This window comes from Augochlora pura, chromosome 11 (genome assembly GCF_028453695.1).
Source record: "Augochlora pura isolate Apur16 chromosome 11, APUR_v2.2.1, whole genome shotgun sequence".
Lineage (NCBI taxonomy): Eukaryota > Metazoa > Arthropoda > Insecta > Hymenoptera > Halictidae > Augochlora > Augochlora pura.
In genome coordinates this window covers 11,293,217-11,312,718 of record NC_135782.1, presented here as the reverse complement: position 1 = coordinate 11,312,718, position 19,502 = coordinate 11,293,217, and the positions used below count along the sequence as shown (strand labels likewise).

At 38.6% G+C, this 19,502-nt stretch overlaps 1 protein-coding gene across 2 annotated transcripts in view; it reads right to left on the bottom strand.

Moving 5' to 3' along the window:
* Positions 1–19,215, bottom strand: part of LOC144477021 (protein trachealess-like) — a 53,499-nt gene extending 34,284 nt beyond the window's left edge. For both annotated transcript variants that reach the window (XM_078194421.1, XM_078194423.1), the window contains exon 1: positions 18,811–19,215. In XM_078194421.1, the coding sequence (XP_078050547.1) occupies positions 18,811–18,959 (149 nt within the window). In that variant the 5' untranslated portion in view covers positions 18,960–19,215. The remainder of the gene's footprint in view (positions 1–18,810) is intronic.
* Between the last annotated feature and the right edge of the window lie 287 nt (positions 19,216–19,502).

Sequence of the window (19,502 nt, the reverse complement as noted above, 5' to 3'; positions counted from 1 at the left end):
CGCGTGGTAACTACGCCCCGCCGCGAAATAGCGGATTGCGGAGCTTCTGTTGCGAGTTCAACTCTCCGCGACCTGGTATCGTTTGAATGAATTCTTGCCGGTTCGGACGGCGAATTCGCGTGAACGATGCGAGGTAAAAGCACCTGTAATCGAACGCATTTCGAAGAGTGTAGGGTTATCATCGATTTTTATTACTACCGAAAACTGTCATCGATGACTTACTGTGGCCAATTTCTTGGCTTTTCGTTTGTTTCCGGGTGTTGTTAACTTTATATTTAACGAATTAGGCATATTAAATATCTTTATCGGAAGGCAAACGTAACAAAAAGATAGGAAAATTTAATACTTCTTATTTGATAAATATAAAGATAATTATATTTAGGAAAATAAAGCAAAGCCACAGTAATATTTTGTATCGCGGTATGATACATATAACAATGGATAGTTTGTCTTTATTGAAAACAAATTCAGTAGACGATTATTCATTCTCAAATTTAGAGATATATCCGGATGCGCACTAATTGTATTTCTTAATTTTACAAAAACTTTCAATGCTTCTTTTTCGTATATGAAAAAATACTTAAAATTAATTTTTTGTATTTTTATTATTTTGAAAGAGCATAATCGGATGAAATGGACAAATGTGGTCCTAACCAAATTGATTTTTGTTTACATCTCCGATAGATTATTGATTAACAACCCATCGAGTCAATTTTTAAGTCCTCACCCTCACCACAAGAAAAATTACAGGGTGAAATCAGATTTACGGATAACAGCGCTATTTTTGCTGTTCTACCGAACGGAAAGTTCTGAAAAAATTCATAAATATTCTAGTAGGTAGATCGCAAAACTGAGAATTTTTTCAGAATTGTTACATGAGAAATCAATTTTTCAAAAAAGTTTCATCAATCGTCAAATTTCACAACCTGGAATATTGCCTTACATTCACGGATGCTAATTTGTCTCTTGCAATCGTTCAACGAACGACTTCGCGAACTGGACGTTTGCGAAAGAAATGAATCAAGTCCATTGTGCAAGTTCAAACGATTTCACCTGTAAAATAAATAAAGTCCGAGCCTGTGCGCGTTTCCAGACAACGTGCACTCCCAAGAGACGAGAGCTCTCCTCGAAAAGATTCGAGCCGCCGTCCGTCAAAAACAAAACGTGTCACGGCACGGAACATCGTGTCAGTGCCGGTTAAACTTGTCCGACGAGCAATAAACAAACGTACGATTTCGTTTTTTTATTGCTCGTATCGGTTCAGGGGTTCCGTTGGAATTTCGGATACGGAGAGACGGTCTCGCGCCCGCGGACTTTTTTACGATGGCGAATGCAGAAACGAGCGTGGCGGTACGTGCGCCGCATGTGGGACCGTATGCAACGATGCTTACTAAAATGCGGGCACTTTGTCGTGAGTTACGTCAAATGGTGGCTCCGCGACGGATTGGACCTTCTCATTGTTAAAACGCGGAGCGTCCGGCGCGGCGGAATCGTCATTGGCAACTCGGACAGTTTTGTCTATCGTTTCGCCGCTAACGAGTCATATTCGTAAAGCGTTTAACGTCGACTTTGATGCCAACATTTACGCGTCTGCGATACAATCGAGCGTGCTGGCAGAACAATTTTTGTCCTCTGTTGGATTCGAAGTATCGTATCAGGCGGGATATTATTTAAATAAAGTTAATCAGATAGAACAAAATCTTCGGCTGTATATTTGTATATTAATTAAGGTTTCCTGACCTGATCATTATGTTGTGAAACATATTCGTAGAGAATTTGAAATTTTACCGTGCGCCATTGTTACGGTGTATAAATGGAATTCATGTTTAAAAAATCGAAAACTATATCAGGAAAGTTGTCTCCATAGACATGTATGTGAGAAATTTAACAAAAGTATCTTAGGATAGGAAATATGTGATCTAGCATTTATTAATATGTAAATAACGAATTTACGCTCTTTTTCTTCTTTTTACTTAGATTTTCATAATTATTTTATATCTTTAACATGACTTGTAACTTAGAGAAATGTCTGTTTAAATGATTTTAATTTTTATTGAAAAAGGTATAGTTAGAAATATATAAGTTAGACGAAACAATTAACGATGTACGTATTCGTTTGAAAATTATTATTATTTATTTATTTGAATTGCTGAAGTCTTAATTTGCAAATGGGTTGTGTGCTAATGCAACAAAATGGATTATACCTTTTGAAAACAGAAAATCATGGGTATATTACATTAAAAAATAGTTTGAATATTTAATATTCAATATTAAATATTTTATACAGTATAAACTGTATAACGTCACTTATCGGTGATCGACATGGTTCGAATATGAAGTAAATGGTGTTCCCGGGATAAATTGTTAAGCTATAGGTATACATTTAGAACTCTAAAGAAATAAATTATGCTCTGGAAGTATACTTGCAAATGCTTCCTTCAAGAAATATTTATTTCTATCGTTATCCAGACTTAACACTGGGAACAAACCACATTCGTCCCGAGTAATTATTGCTAATATTAAAACATTAAAATTGAGTATAGTACAAGCGTGTAATGAATAGTAGATGTATAGTGCCAAATCGGTTGCTTTATCTGTCATTCATAGATGCAATGTTTATCTATAACATATGAAATAATTGCAATTATTTTTACTATAAATACAAGAATATTCTTCTGTAATTTATGTAATAAACCTGAATTATTTAGATGTCATGTATTACTAAGTCCTACAACAATAGCAGTAAATATCATAATAAAAATTCATTTATTTTAAAGCCCTAAAATTATATATAAAATTTGACGATTTACTCCCGAAACACCCTGGTTAATGTCAGCTACGTGGACTGACATGTTGCTTAACGTGTTAATAAAAGGGTTGTATGCTGTAACTTCTAATGGTTAGTTTTTAAAATTAATTGAACGCGTGGGAAACCGTCTTGAAAGAATTCCCCTAAAGCTCCAAGACCTAATGACTCTTTTCAGTAAAAATCATTGAATTCCACTCTCCCCGAAGAAATCCTCGAACGGTGCAGATCAAAACAATCAGCCCCACCAGGGCCGCTGTGAAAATCCAGAAAACGATCGTCTCGATGACCAAGAAGAGAATCGGAGTCGATGCGGTTGGCGAAGTTGCCGGGTCACGGAGCGCGGGCCAAAGTGCGATTAGAGCGTCTTCCGTTGCTGATTGTGCAAAGATAAAGGAAACAGAGGGCGGCCGGCAGCGCGTGGGTGGTTGCGGAAGGCGGCAGGACAAGGGCCGCGTTCGTTTCGGGTCCGTTTCCCAAGAGGTCGGTCGAGGTCGTGAGGAACGCGCGGAGGCGGAGGCTCGGCCGGGGCGTCTGCAGACGTGCGAAAATAAAATTACGCCCAACTTTCGGTCAAATTTGTTGAAATTGGGCGGCGGCGTGGCAAGTGGAGCAGGGCAAGGGCTCTCGCGGATCCCACGGGACACGGGATAGAAGAGGTCCCTCGCGCAACTGTCGGTATGGCTATATCTGCAGCCATATCGTTGAAGGGTGGCAACACGCCTTGGACACATAAGGATCCTCGTGCTCGCCGTGCTAAGTGCCGGCCATCAATAATTCAGCAGCGGACCCTGACGAGGTTACCGGCGTTCCTTTCGATCGGCGCCCGCGCGTCCCTGGATTTTTCATCCGACAACTTCCACCTGATGGGGAATTATTAATGACGGCAAAGAAAAGGGTGCTGGGCGACGATTGCCCGGCCACGGCAAAGATCTAAGGGCCGCGTGAACTTTCGTCTCGTTGTTTTGATTTGAACGTGTTTGGCCGGGTATGGTTGTGTTGCAGCGACGAAGGGGAGAAGTATCGAGGAGGATCTTGGTTTTGAACGGGCAATATATCTACGAGAGTGCACGTGCACACGTGTAGTTAATGTATTCGAGTGTTAACCATTTGCACTCGGGTGGTGTCTCCGGGGCTCCACTGCAATTGTTAGATCGCGTTGCAAAATAATATTTCTATTACGAAAATTTATATTTAAGAAATTATTAAAAGTGTAATTGCTTTCGTATAAGTTACAAGATTCAATTTCAATTACGTACAATACACTTTGTCATATAAAATGGAAATGCTACACGTCAGAAAAGTTACTTTAAAATTACAGTTAAAGTGGCATCGAGTGTAAAAGGTTAACCCGTACAGTTCCTAGTGCACATATAATTAATGTATCCGTGTTTTAAATTGTTGACAAAGTGAACAATCATTTATTATCAAATCAGATTTCATTAATTGAGTAAAATACTTTTGTAATAACCCAGAATCGTTTTTTTTATTTATTCCCTCTATTTCTACTTATTTATCTGTGCAAATTCAATTTTATTATGTGTTTTCATGAAATTAAGATTCCTATTGTTATACTATATGAACAAGTTAAACTACTGATTCAGTAATTAAACGTTAACCTATATATTTCGAAACCCGATCACTCCTTTACCTTTCCTTTTTTTATTAAGAAGTATAATAATTAATACACGGATATATTATTTACACGTGTACACGTGTATCTAGGTACACGTGAAATAGGGATCTTTAATCGATGTACATCAGAGTTTCCATCCAAAGAAATCCATTTTTATTATTAGACTGTGGATTTTATGTATTTATAGCAGAAATGATTATAGCAGATCAAAATAAAGTGACGACATTTAGAAAGTTTAAATATACTACTGTACAGCTTGTGTTAGGTTTAATTAAATGATACCATCAAGAAAAGAAGTAATGTCTATGTAAGAAGCTACGTAGCTTCTGCGTCTTGTAATCAGTGCATCCAATTTGAATTTTGCATACAAATTCGCAGTTTAATTATTATTATTATTGGACTGCCTATTCACGCTGACCATGAATGTGATAAATATGAAACAGTAGAAACTATAGAAGAATATAAAACTGTGAGCACTGTACTTCGAAGTGATTAAAATTGTTAACAGGAGAAATGAATTTTTAGTTTAAGTTAATTTACTATGAATTTCTTAATATTAATCGAAAATATAATTCACGTTTTGTTTTAGAACAGTTTCTCATCTTTTTCATATCTCTTTTTCAAGTTTATATTTGAAAACATTTATAGGTTCTGAATGAATATACGTAATAATTAATTCGTTTTTGGTCATATAAACTAGAACCAATGCTGACACTTTCTTTAACAGTCGAGATCGTATAAGGACGTAAGTGGTCACAAATTTATGTTAAATAATTCTCAGTTCGTTCTAGTTATGGCAATGTAGAAGATACCTTGAACGAGGCAGGTAATTAAATATACATACATGCGTCGAAGTAGTTAAATATCGAACGAAATATTGCAGTAGAAAACGCGGTCATTAATCAGACAACGAGAAACTCATTGCCAGGTTGAACGAACGCCACGATACCAGCCGTGAATCATTTCTCCGAGAACTTGACACATAAGCGTGCAAGTTCTATATTATGCACAAAATCTATTGTCAGAAACTATACTGCAAATCAGTTCTGAATTTAAGAAAATAATTTAATCAATGTATTTTATATCTTTCTACGTATTTCACATTAATATTTTACATTACTTGAGATAGGTAAATTTCACTTTGACACGTATCTTCGCTGCGTATTGGACGGCGCTTTTCGGAAACCGTTTCTGGAAGACTTACATTTTTGCTCTCGAAAAAGCGATTTTTAATTCCATAGGTCTAGCGTAGAATCTTGGATTCCTGGTAAAACAGTTTTATACATTTCTGAGAATCATTGTTAAATTCTTTAAATTCTTAAAGTAGCTAACGCTTATACGTCAGAATATTATTTTTAATAAACAGGTAATCTTAGTTTGTTATCCGAAATAACTACATTGCAAAACTTCATACATTTAATACATGTCATACTTTAATACTATTTTTAATATCTGACATAGTGTATTACTTTGTAACATTAGATCGTACGATCTAATGTTACAAAGTAATACACTATGTCAGATATTAAAAATAGTATTAAAGTATGACATGTATTAAATGTATGAAGTTTTGCAATGTAGTTATTTCGGATAACAAACTAAGATTACCTGTTTATTAAAAATAATATTCTGACGTATAAGCGTTAGCTACTTTAAGAATTTAAAGAATTTAACAATGATTCTCAGAAATGTATAAAACTGTTTTACCAGGAATCCAAGATTCTACGCTAGACCTATGGAATTAAAAATCGTTTTTTCGAGAGCAAAAATGTAAGTCTTCCAGAAACGGTTTCCGAAAAGCGCCGTCCAATACGCAGCGAAGCGTGCGTAATGACATTCGACGCCCGTGGAAATCGTTTCCGTCGATAGTTTCGACCCCGAAAGCGTGTCCTGTGCGGCGGGAGCGTTTCGATACATAATAATCGCGAGAAAGAGGCGGCAATTAGCAGGCATCGGGGGAATTATGATGGCCGCAGTAGGCCGAGCAAGTACGCCGGCTAATTCAATTAAACAATTCATTTGCCGGTCCGAAGCACCACCTGAGGGCACGTCCCATTCCGTCCGCGCCTCTCGCCTCGTGTCCGTGTGTTCGATCACAAGCCCGCGCCGATATGGAGGAGAGAACGTGAGCTGGAGAAGGACCAAACGGCCGAGAGCTCCCTGCCTATTCCCTGGAGAGCCGTAGCCTCGTGCTACAATACAATGCTCCTAATGTTACGGCTCCAGTTTCGACATAATTTTCTTCCGCGGCCCTTTCGGCTATCGGATGCCTAAGCTTTTGTAGCACTTCGACAAAGAAAATGTCATTTCCGGTGGCCGCTCGATAACGAGCCCCGAGAGGAGGGATGGAAACCTTGGCGGACACGTTACTTGCGATATACTGTGCCGCTTTGCGTAAACTAACAGTAGTTATTCTCATGCCTTTCCCGAGCATTGTTTACGATTTTTATCACGTGAGCATTTACTGAACTCGACGGAACGGTTAAGCTGGACATTATACTTTAGTTGCTGTTGTTTGTGTTTGTTAAAATACAATTTCTATTGTTCATGTACAATAAATCAAGCTACAATTTCTGTTGCTTATGTATATTAAAAGTAACTAAAAGATAACTTTTGTTGTTTGTGTATATAATACACTTTTTTAGCTGGACAAGATAGAGTAATTACGTTGAAACTATAGTATGACACATGTGTTACCAATACTGTTTAAAATTTCATATAGGTATAATAAAATATATATGTATACAAAAGGATGCATTTTGTAGTTGCGAAAGTATTCCTAATTTCATTTTGATAGAGAATGTTCATAAATAAACTACAAATTTTATGTACTTCTGCTATAAACGAGTACATCAAATTGAAAACAGCAAAAGCATCTGACGAATTAGAAAACCCTGTTTGCAATTAATAACTTAAGTTTGAGTAACTTTTACACTACCCAGCAATTCTAAAATAATATAGCTAAACAATAAATACGTCTCATTGTCAGATTATAGAGTTAAAAAGCACTATTAAATATGTATGAATACTTTAAAAACACATTCGTAAGTTTAATGCAATCCCCGCTGGTAGCCAGATATAATAAGTTCGCTTATTAATTATTAGTAAGTATGTTTACCCGTTACATCGATATAAAATTAAATCTGAACTAAAGTGCACGGTCGGCAAATAAAATGAAATGCAGTGAAACAACCACATGAACACAACAATTAGTAAGGTTTAAAATAATCAATGTCGTAGCAATAGTGATGCGACAATAACATGTCGACATTCCCAGAACCAGTAGCGTTTTCGTCATTTCCAGACCATTCATGAAAGTCCAGCTAACGCTGTCGCTCTGATCCCGTAGGGTAACCTGGATCGCAGTCCCCCTAAGTCGAGGTTCAGCGTCGCTCACGTGAACGGACGGGCACAAAGGAGCCCGCTTTCGGAAAAATATTTTGTACACGAGGCGGTGTCTCAATGAAACCCTTCCACCGGCGATGAAGAAAGCGAGCATGAGGTGGACAAGAAGGGGGGGGCGGGGGACGAGGGAGGGGCTGGCAGGGGGAGAGGAAAAAGAGACAATACGATAACCACTAAATTATCCCAGCACATCCGGCGATGTAAATCACGAGGACTCGCGCATGTGTGCCTCGGAGAAGCAGGAAGATGGAAACGGGAGGAAGAGACGAACGGAGGAAGAGAGAGAGAGGGAGAGAGAGAGAGAAAAAAGAAATCGAGAAGACGACAGAAGATAGAAAAAGCGCGGAACGTAGGCAAAGAGGAGGGAATCGGAGGGAAAAAGACAGAGGAGCCGGATAGAGAGACAGAGGGAAGTTGGTTCTTGATGACGCGCAGATAAGGGAGGGCTTAAAGTCTACGTGATGTGCTTCCCGATGTGTCCGAGCGGAGGTCGAGCCTGAGAACTTTCGGTAAACGTACCCGGAGACTCGGACGGAACGTAGCTTCCCTCAGCCGGAAGAACCCCTTTGCATTTTCGATGGTACAACACAGTCGGGACACGCTCGATACTTAATCGCTCGGCACTGACCTCCGAAAACTCGCCGCTGGTGGCGCGGCGGGCTTCAACCCCACGGATCCGGGTGTTATCGTAACGTGCGGTTCTGGTTCAAAAGTTACAGACTTTTCTAACCACCAGCGGTGCCTCTTGAGTTGCAAAGGGAGAATCTTCCGAGTACGATAACCTTAGCTAGCATAAAGTTAGCTGTAGGTAATCTTCAGCTAACTCTAGGTAGTCTAAAGTTAGCTCTGGCCTAGCTAAAACTAGCCTTAGATAGTATAAAGTTAGCTGTGGCAACTAAAGCTGGCCTTAGATAGTATAAGGTTGGCTCTAGCAGCTAAAGCTTAGTTAGTATAAAGCTAAGCCTAGATAGCCTAGTGCTATACCCTAAGTAACCTAAAGCTAACTTTAAATAGTCTAAAGCTAACCCTAGACAGTCTGGATCTAGACTCTACGAAACCTAAAGCTATCTTAGTAGTCTAGTACTTAAAGTAGCCTAAAGAACCTTGGATAGCTAGCTTTACCTGGGACAGCTTTCTCAGACAATGTATTCCATTTTATTGTTAAAATGGTCTTCAAAGTTGATAAGCAAAAACCATTTTGTTTTGGTGATCGCACTATTTCTTAACACAACAGTACACATATGAGCGCCTAATAGACTTCAATCATTAAGAAGCTTATCTTCTTCTCGTATCTGTTTCATATTAATTACATTATACCATTATTTTACTCTAATTTTAATGAAAAAAGAATAAAATATATACAGGCATCCATATACTACTAACAGTGAATATCAATTCCCATTGTGAGTCGATGAGCATCCCTCGTAGATACTTTTGTTTCAGAAGTTCAAATGTGTACCGTCATATTAAAGATATTTAAAATTAATAACTATGTGAACAGAGAAGTTCGATTTAGTATTCTGAGATTAGATAGTTGAGTAAGAACTTGAATTCTTTTATAATAGAAAATGCCAAGATTTAAGGAAAATGTCGAAAGATTTCAAAACAGAACAAGTAGAACAAGCAGCATAATGTACAGTAGAAGTCATCATTACGTGGCGACACAGATTACGACGATTATCTGCTGAACATTATGGTCGTCGACTGCGGATTCTTGTTGAGAAAATGAGGAAGATAAACTGTTTAGATATTAATAGGTATAACGACTATCCTAAGTTGAGTAACGTGATGTTAATAAAATGAATGAAGTAACAGGCTACCTGTCAAGTAAGCAAGTGATGTATTTGTCAATCGTGCTCAAGAAACCACGATTGTTTGCGATGTTCACAGTTCAGGTGTGCATGTAGTGAACATAGTTCTTCAAGTTTGAATCTATAGGTCTTGTAATACCATAAATATTTGTCGTTTTCTTGTTTATGACGGCGTATGTACTGTAAAATGTACTGTCAAATAATGACATAAATTTTCAAGAAAACTTCGCAAAAATTGCGTAGCATGATGTGAAGGAATATCTTTAATTAAAATATTTGTGTAGACATTGAAACTTTTGCTTTTGCGTTCTATAGTCAAAACTCAAGGTATTTATTCACTATATCCTCGTTTTATTCATCAAACACCATAAATTTCACCCGATTCAAATGTCTATCGTTATAAATTCGACGCGTTTCGCGATGTTCAACGTGCGACGTCGATGACAATAGCGAAGTGTTAATGGAGTAGCTATGTCATTTTCAAGGAAAGATATCTCGCATTCGATGACGCGGCTGCTTCATCACCTTTCATATCAGTTCAACATAGAAAATAGACGCATTGTAAGCGCGTGGTTGCGGCAACTTAGTATCTCTTCGATAAAATAACTTTTCACATCGCGCGTATGATTTCTCTTTAAAAATCTATTCGAGTAGCAGAATTTCTTCGATGGAGCATCTCGAACACTTAAATGATAATGTTTCAATGAACACGAAGCAGCGTTCAGAATTCAACAATGGATTTCTACACAGCGATGCTCGTTTTCTTTTGTATAGAGAAGAACTTTCACGACTTGTTCCATCCGCGGCGCGATAAACCAAGCAGAAAGGGAACAATTAACGCGTCCAAGATCAGAGCTTCAGAAAGAACAAAGGAAATCATACATGCGATCGCGAGACACGAACCGTTTTTCTATTATCTGAGGAACGAGAAGATGATTCAATCGTCGATCAAAAACCACGGCACGTTCAAACTAAACGACTCCAGGCAATCCGGGAAGAAATTAAATAATCTATCTGAATGCATTCGAAATAAAAAGAAAAAAAATTCCTGTTTCGCTTCCTGCCTCGAATAATCATCGACAGTTTGACGCACGAGGAACACTGGAGAGTCTAGCCTCCTAAGGGACTCACGTTCACAACTTGTATCCGGACATTCTCATGTCCTTACTTCCGGGAACGTGAGGCCCGTAACGGCGACACCCTCACCAAACGCAGACGCAACTTGCGGTCACTGCACCTTTGCTCCTTCATGCTTTTGTTTGATTGCGATAAACATACCTGCTGCGAACTTGCTCCGTGTGCAAGCGCAAAAATCCTACGTTCGTAACATGATTGAGCTGGTTATATGTCAAAATTATTGGTGTGAGAACGGTGGATCTTGATCTACAGAGTTACCAAAATTATCTAGACTTCGGTCACATTTTATATGTAGCTTTTCCAACAACTTCTACGGTCTTAATTGGGGTCTGTCAGTTTGCCAAGTGCGAAACGAAGCATAGTAAGTCCATCTTTGTCCTTTCTGCATTTAGTCAAGAGTTCAAATTATCAACGACAATATTAGGTTTAACTTATGCCTATTAGATTATCAAGTTTGTAACGAATCATAGCAAGTCAGTCTTTGTCTCTTCCACATCTAGTCAAGAGTTAAACATCATTGCGTCCACCTTCGACAGCCTCCAACGACAACGTCAGTTTTAATCGATGCTTGTTACTTTGTCAAGTTTGTAACAAATCATAGCAAGACAATCATTGTTCTTCTACATCTAGTCAAGAGTTCAAAAGTTAGATCTCGATCTTTGGTTCCTCGCATCCATTTAAAACTGAAAAATATCATCCTTACAACCGCCTTGGAAAATCGTCAAGTAGAGCATAACCAGTCGAATAAAAAGAACACTGCCAGTAAAATGAAACAAAGTACCGAATAAACCTCCCCCAAAGATGAACCACGTTAAGTGCAGGGATATTCCAATGATCAACCGGAACCAAGTATCAAGCTTTCGTCCAGCTCGATTCCAATCATTCCTGACAGTTTCATTCAGGTTTGACTCCCGATCGAGTCACCGAGTGCCGAGCCACTTTGATCCTACGGGAGCAGTCGTTCCCGAGCTACGCATGTCCGCAGTGTAACTATGCTTGCGATAATGGGGATGGTTTCCGAGGTGGTCCGAAAGTGGCCCGAGAAGACTGGGGCCATCGGAATCGCCGAAACGAACACGAACGAATAATGGAAGGAAGAGGGGGCGGGCTTGAAAATACGAAGGTAGTGTTGACGGCTCCCCCGGATGCCCCGTCAGCATCAGCGTTCCTCTAATCGTATCGGGTTTACTGCCGCGGCGTGACGTACTCATCTGCACCATCGGTTTACCACCCTTCAACCCTCTGTACCCACCGCCAGCCATCACAATTCCCATTATCTACTCGCTGTGACAGAGCTCTCCGGGGACCAGCTTCTCCTCCCGACGCTATCTTGCGAAGGACCGAGCAGATTCTTCTTGTTACCTGCTGGACCCCGTCCACTTTGACGCGGACACGTCAAAATAGAGTTTTCGTTTCACCACCGTTCCTCTACGTGAGGTTAGGTTGGAGTAAAAGGCGTTTTCCGGGACTTATTGTAGGGCAGTGTATTTCGATTTAGAGACTCATGTTGAGCATCTATATGTATACAGGTTAGACTTATAGAAGGTGATTTGCTTGGAGAATAAACATTTAACATGTTAAAAACCGAAAATTGAGCGCGTAGTTCCCATAAATGCAAAGTAATTTAGTTAATGGAACTGGAAGTAGAGTTAAAATTTTGTCATACTTTATTGCACTTAACGAGGTTTCCGGTCTACAACTTTAATACTGTTTTAATGATGTATCATGTAATTTGTCGGATTCATTTTGTGGTGATTATAGCAAAAGTCTAAAAGTGATTGCATAAAAAATGCAAAATATAGGAATTTTTATTAAAAATTATTAACGGATACCCATTAATCCCTTTAGTAAAAATAGTGTTAAATAAAAATTATTGAAAGGTGTCTTTTGACTCCTTTAGTGCAGATAGTGTTGATAAAATTTATTTTTTTTGTTTTTTATTTTCTATGATGTTTTAAGGATATGTAATTAAAAAGAAATTTCAAAATTCTAAACATTGCTTTCCATTAAGTAAAACTGTAATTATTTTAGAGTTTTCCAAATTTACTAATTTTTAAAAAATTTTAAAAATCGTGACAAATTGATAAGAAAGTGATGCTTGATTTTAAAATACTAGAAAATAATTAAAAAAGAGATTGTTTTATACTATTATAGGTTCATTACCTCCGAAGTATTATGCAGTTTACGAATACATTTGATTTTTCATTTTTCATTTCATTTCAATTAAAAATCAATGAGAATCTCAGCTTTTCATAGATTGGGTCTAAAACAAGGTAATCTTTACACCTTTTAGTGACTATAGCTTGATTATGCATTTTTAGTAACTAATATCATAATTAAACAAAGTACATTATACAAAAATCTAATCCCTTCAACATTTCAAAAAATACAAGTGATCTATTCCAATTTGAAAATATTATTCATTTCATCTCGTTTTAAAAGATGTTCGAATACTTTTTGCCGGGGGTTGTACAATGTTCATAATTCACAAGTTAGTATATCGATTGCAACAGTGATATCGTAAACGGGAAAAAGGCAAATGGAAAGTCAGAAATGTAAAGTTCCCATAACACTTTTAAACGTTTCGCGAATAGTCAGTTTTCATGCGGTTTTTACCGGCACCAGTCCCTGAATTATTGACTTGATAATGGCCCCGTGAAAAGAACATAGGGGGACGGATATAGCCCTATAAAATCATATCTCGACTGCCTAAAGAAAAAAAAAGGAAGAGGAACCCGCGTGTCCGTATTAGCAAGTACTTTACAAGCTCGTAAAACTTCATTACAATCGTTGATACGCGCGGGACACGATCGCAGATCTACCCCGCAACCCCTTTTCTTCGTAAAACGGATAATCGTTCGATTTTAATTATCACGGGTTCGTATTTCACGGCACCGTTTGCGCGCGGCCCTGTAATCTCCGATGTTCAAACACGGCACGTTGTTTTGTAATCTTTAAAATCTCGAAGGATTGGGGCGCGATGGGTATCGGTGCCAGTTTCATTTTTGTTTTAAGCGGAGACCGTAATGCCAATTAGCAAGGAAGAAAAATTACTCATCCGGGCGTAATAACCGGCCAATTATGTAACCGCGTTTATACGGGCGCCGTGTATCACTGTAATATATTGCTGAAATTATGTTAACGTCCTTAATGTGTCCTGCTTCCATTCTCGCGTCGACCTGAATGAAATTCATGCTAAAAGAATTGCACAAGGGTCATGAAAAAACGCGGATATAAAGAATTCGTGGTAACTGTTGGATGTTCCAGTAGCTTAATAATGTTGCAACATGATTAAATTAACGTCACCGGAATTTCATTATAATTTCCTCCAGTGCGACAGTTTAATTTATATTTTCAAATGAATTTCAGACATTTTAACTGAGTGAAAAACTACGAATTTTGTTCTCTACAACAGCGACTAATAGGTTTCATGCAAAGTGAAATTATTATTAAATTTTGTTGACTTTAATTGAACATTAACTATCAAAGTTATGGTTTAATTTTTAATCACGAATTTTAAAGAATGAACGAAAATTTAAAAACAGTGGACGAATTACTAATTACTCTTTTCAAATCCTTTTCAATAAGTTTTTTTTTGTATTTTAATTAATTATTCTTATCTAACTTCATACGATCTTTATGTTGTTTATTCTATTTTATGTTCTTTATTCTATTTCGAAGGAGCTTTTAAATAAATCGTTTGAATAAAAATGATTTTCAGCAACTTTTTATAATGTGAAACACGAGATTCTTACAGGAATTGCTTCTTTGTTTTTGAAGCAGTTTATTAATCTTTTGAACTCGACTTAGATTCGTACAACGCGTAATTATATAAAAAAAGATGAACAAGATTTATTATTTCAGTAAACGTCGATAAAATGCAAAGTAAAAAATTTATATATTTTAAAATGTCAAAGTATATGTATGGAAAGTGACGAAAAATTGCATTGCTTTCTACAAAGATTGTCGAACATCATCCTTATTTTACGATGTACTTTAGGCTTCCCTTAAATTAATCAAGGAATAAGCAGATTTTTATGCAAAATAAAAATTGTCTACATTAATTAACAAGATACAGAAGCTACGCAAACATTTTTCATTCCTTAATCATTTCTATAAGTTGAAATTAAAAAAAACTTTTAATGTTTTTACTATTTTGTATCTGATCTACACATTGTTATCATAACTGCATAAAATCCACGATCTAGTGATAACACATATTTTTATTTTCTTAAATGAAAAAGGAGAATATTTAATAATATATTCTTCTTTGGTTAAGTCATTTGCCTTTCGTAAAATCCAAAACGCAACAATGTAAAATGAAAACTCAACAGGGCAACCAAGCAGTTATAAAGTAGTACTTTAGAGGACCAAGGGTTAAGAGAACCCTGGCTGCCATTATACTTTTCTCAACGGAGGTCGCGGGATTTATGCGCAAAAGGCATTGCTTTAACAGTAATATATTAAACAGTATTACCAGCTGCAACAGCTAGCTTTCATTGCATCGAATGCTGGCCGATGGTTCGCGTTCGAGACGCGCGATTTATCTGCGCTACGAGAAACAAATCTAAACGTCGGGTTTCGCAATGTCGTTTAATCGAAGCGAAAAAAAGCTGGATTTACCGGTACGCCATTGTGATATTTCTGTCGTGCAACCGGTACCACGGACTCGGTGTGTTCACGTACGGCTATAAAAGACCGACGATACGTATGGAAATGCGGTAGTGAAGCAACCGAAACCGAGAATATTTAATTCCCGTTGCAAAATTTAGTCCCGAGATCTTCTTTCATCCCCGAATCGTCCACGATTTTCACCTTAGGTAAATCGTGCCACGGTTTTTCCGCGTTCCACGCCCGCGTTCGCCGCGGTCTCGCCCAGCGAAAGGCCAGAGCAACCCTGCGATGTTCCGCGTAAAAATTCAAATGCTCCCCTATAAAGTTTCCACACTTGGTTCGGGCCCGATAAAAAAGGTGATTGATGGCCTGATAAAAATTCGACATCCTGCACACGAGGAATGATTTACAGTTATAACGTCAGCTTTACGGCGCACTATTTACAGCGACGCTCCGTAACGTCATCGTCGACGTTACGTACGTCACATATTAATGTCTTACACTTTTTGAATTACAAAATCGGGAGCTGACCGCATCGACCAGAAAAATCGCCCGTGCCGGGAGAAATTGCTCGCCGAACGTGATTCATAATGAAACGCGATCGGATGTACGCTCCCCTTTGTGGTTATTTTCACTGAAACTCTCCGTTCCTGCGTTTTCTCTCTGAAATGTATCGATTAAGTGATATTATGCTGTCCTAAGAATTCTGTTAATCGGAGCGTTTGAATATCTATGATTAAGTGATGTTAACAATCGTCGCGATCTACCTCGAGAGAGCAGTTTGCTACATGCCTCTAGCCCATTCACTGCTGCATCCATGTGCATCGTCGAGTCGTGAAGTGGTTCACATTCGATTAAATGGTAATGCAACTTTCTCAAAAATTGGTTCTTACTAGACTGCGGATCTTTATGTAAAATAAGAATTTCCAATGACGATTGTATTCTAAATAGAATTTAAACAGAACTACATTGTTTCTTTTAATAATTTTGATAAATTGATGACAATGTGACAGCGTTACTGAATTCTTCTTATGACTTCACAATTTTATATTTCTGCTACTCGCCATGAATGTATAAAATCCGCAGTCTAGTTGTTACATTTTCTCTCATTTCATATAAAAACGTATGTTACATTCGATTAAGAGGACAAGTATCGTATACTACAGTTTTTGCATTTTCTAATTAATACAGTTATTATTTTACATTCGTTTAACTTCTGTATATTAAGGGAAATTCATCTACATTAAAACGTTCAATCATTGAAATTAATTTTTACAGTCACTGCAATTAATCATTGCAATGAGTACATTAATCTGTACAAACGTTCAAACGTTAGTTGTCCCTACGCTTGTCTTCTTCGCGGCTTAAAAAATGCAACAACTTAGAGAACGATACATATAACATTTATTTTTATTGGAAAGCGCTTTTGTCGGGGGAAACACAGTGAGGTAGAATGGTCGATTTAACACTCTGACTGCCACGCCACTTATGTGTAGGTGACTGAATTATTCGCACAGATTTGGAAACTAATTTTTATGTTGATATATCGCTGTAAAAGTAAAGACTTTTCCGTTTTCATTTCATTAAATAAAATGTTTTATCACTATGCAATTTGGCGAGGTCTTGTCGCGGCAATCAAAGCGTAACAGTGCAGTCGAGAGTTAAGGGCTTCGAATGCTTGCATATTTTTTCACAAAAGACTAGCAGTTTTCGTGGGAAACTCAGTCTGTAAGAGAAGTAGATCTTTACAAATTGTAATCGTGAAATAAATTTAATTTTTCTTGCCCCGACACTTTGCTTTCTTTACAAATAGAACACGGCAAGACGTTCTATATACATGGGAAAATTAGATTGCGGATTGTATGTATTTGCAACAAAGTTCAGTAGATACAATAATGAATCAGTAAAAACAGTAAAAGAATCAACGAATACTGTTACATTATTCGCAATTTCCTTAAATTATTAAGAGAAGAAGTACCTTTCTATTGAACAATTTTTACTTTTGATGCAAACATAAAAAAAATTAATGATTTTTATTACACGCGGAGAATCCGCATTCCATATTCAGAGCTTTCATCAAATTATTTATTACGAACGCGATAGAGAGACGGTTGTGATCGATTAATTCTCCCCCAATAAATTAAGCTACATTTGTCATTATACATAATTAACCCTCTGCATTATTATACTGTCGTACCAAACTCATTAAGGAGAAATCAAACGTAATTTACTAAACATAGATGTTATTACTCAATAATAATTATACTAGTTACGAACGTACAATAGATATTTTCAGAAAGAAGTGTTAATCATCGTATCTGTAAAAGCGAGCATAGTGTAACGGGTTAATATCATTTGCCAATCAAGAAACGATTAATACATGATAAGAAGAAACCCTTCAAAGCTTCTCGCACAGTGTCTCATTAATTAAAGTCTCACAAAGTCCTCGCGAAAGGCCGTGTCACCGGTAAAGTGACAAATTATCATCGGCCACGCGGAGGGGTTAAACCCGGTGAATCTGTTCAACCGAGCAGCGAGACTCGTTACACCCCATTCAAGCACAGTGTACGCAAGGTGCGACAAATCAGATACAAGGTTTCCCCTCCATTTGTCAAATCTTTACCAATGATACGGCAGCGGAGTGGTTCACTGCGTTCTCCCCCTCCCGAAAAGACAAAAGCGTTTGTACCCTAATCAACTTGTCCTCGCTACGCATAGGGTAGCGGCGCTGACGACCGTCCAGGAATTCCAAACCGACGCGACGTACAGTGGTACCAAATCACCAAAACCTGGCCAAGGTCTCGAAAACGAACATAGAGGTTCGTTGTTCGATTAAATATCCGTATAATGACTCTAATGAAAGACCAAGATCTTGGCATTTGTACTTGCAAACTGGTGAGAGATCGAGCACTTCACCCCTTTAGAAACGAAGTTCTTTCAAACTGCAAACAATTTTTTCCTCGGAAAGCTAGATCGCTTAACAAAGATTTAAATAATGGTAGAAGTGAACAATGTATCTTTTGACCAAATGTTATACTTTTGGAGTAAGATATATAGTCTTGATATCGTAAAGATTTAAACATTCGTCCTCAAAGGGTTAAATTGCCACGCAGTTTTCATCACGCTGTTATAGCGCTCGATTAAAATTGAATAACGCAAATATTTTTAATGAAACCCGAGACCATGTTTAGGATGTGACCAAGTTTTCAGGATTTGATAGCATAGTGGAACGGTGTGGCAGCGAATGGGCTAGGTAGATCGTAACGCGCGAGCAAAATGACTAACGATGCGTTAATGTAAAAGTAGTAAGAAAAATAAGTATAAGAGAAACAACATGCCCTGGCTCGAGGAGAGGACCCTGACTCTGTTTGTACGGGACACAGAGGTCCGCCGGTACGAACCAGGAGTGCGTGAACGCGGGGTTGATGTTGAGCGCCCCAGCGGCCCCCTGATGGGGTCCGCCGACATCGACGCCGACACCGACACCGACCCCGACCGGGCTTTGTCGTTGAAAGCCCCCATAATCCATGGCCACCTGATACGGCAACATCTCTTTTTCTCCTAAATTCCTCTCAATATCTCTCTTATATTCCTTCTCCCTCAATCCTCCACCCCCTTCGTCGTCCTCTTGGTTCTTCGTCGAGCACTGCCACCACTACTCTCCGATCGTCCGTGCACCACGTTCAACTAACAAAAGTTCACCTTCCGGCACCAAGGAACAAAGCTGTCGGCGCACCACCCCGCGGAACAGTCATATCATCCCGCGGATCGTCATCGTCCATCGCGCGACACGTCTCGATCTCGCGTCCCGATCGAACCGTCCCGACATCAGATATCAGACGCGAAAACCAGAAACAGAAACGTCAACGTCAACGTCGACGCGACGGGACAACGGGAACGGCAACGAAAACGAGAGCGGAGGGAAGACAGCAGGGAGACGACAGCAGACGTCTCGATGCTGGTGTGTATAAGCGTATCGACGGTAGCTCACGCGCGCGCACGTGCGTGTCAACAACTCGGACGGTCTCGCGTGGACCAGCTGTTACGGGTCCCTTCGATCGCGAGGATCACGCGGCCGCGTTGTGCGCGTCGG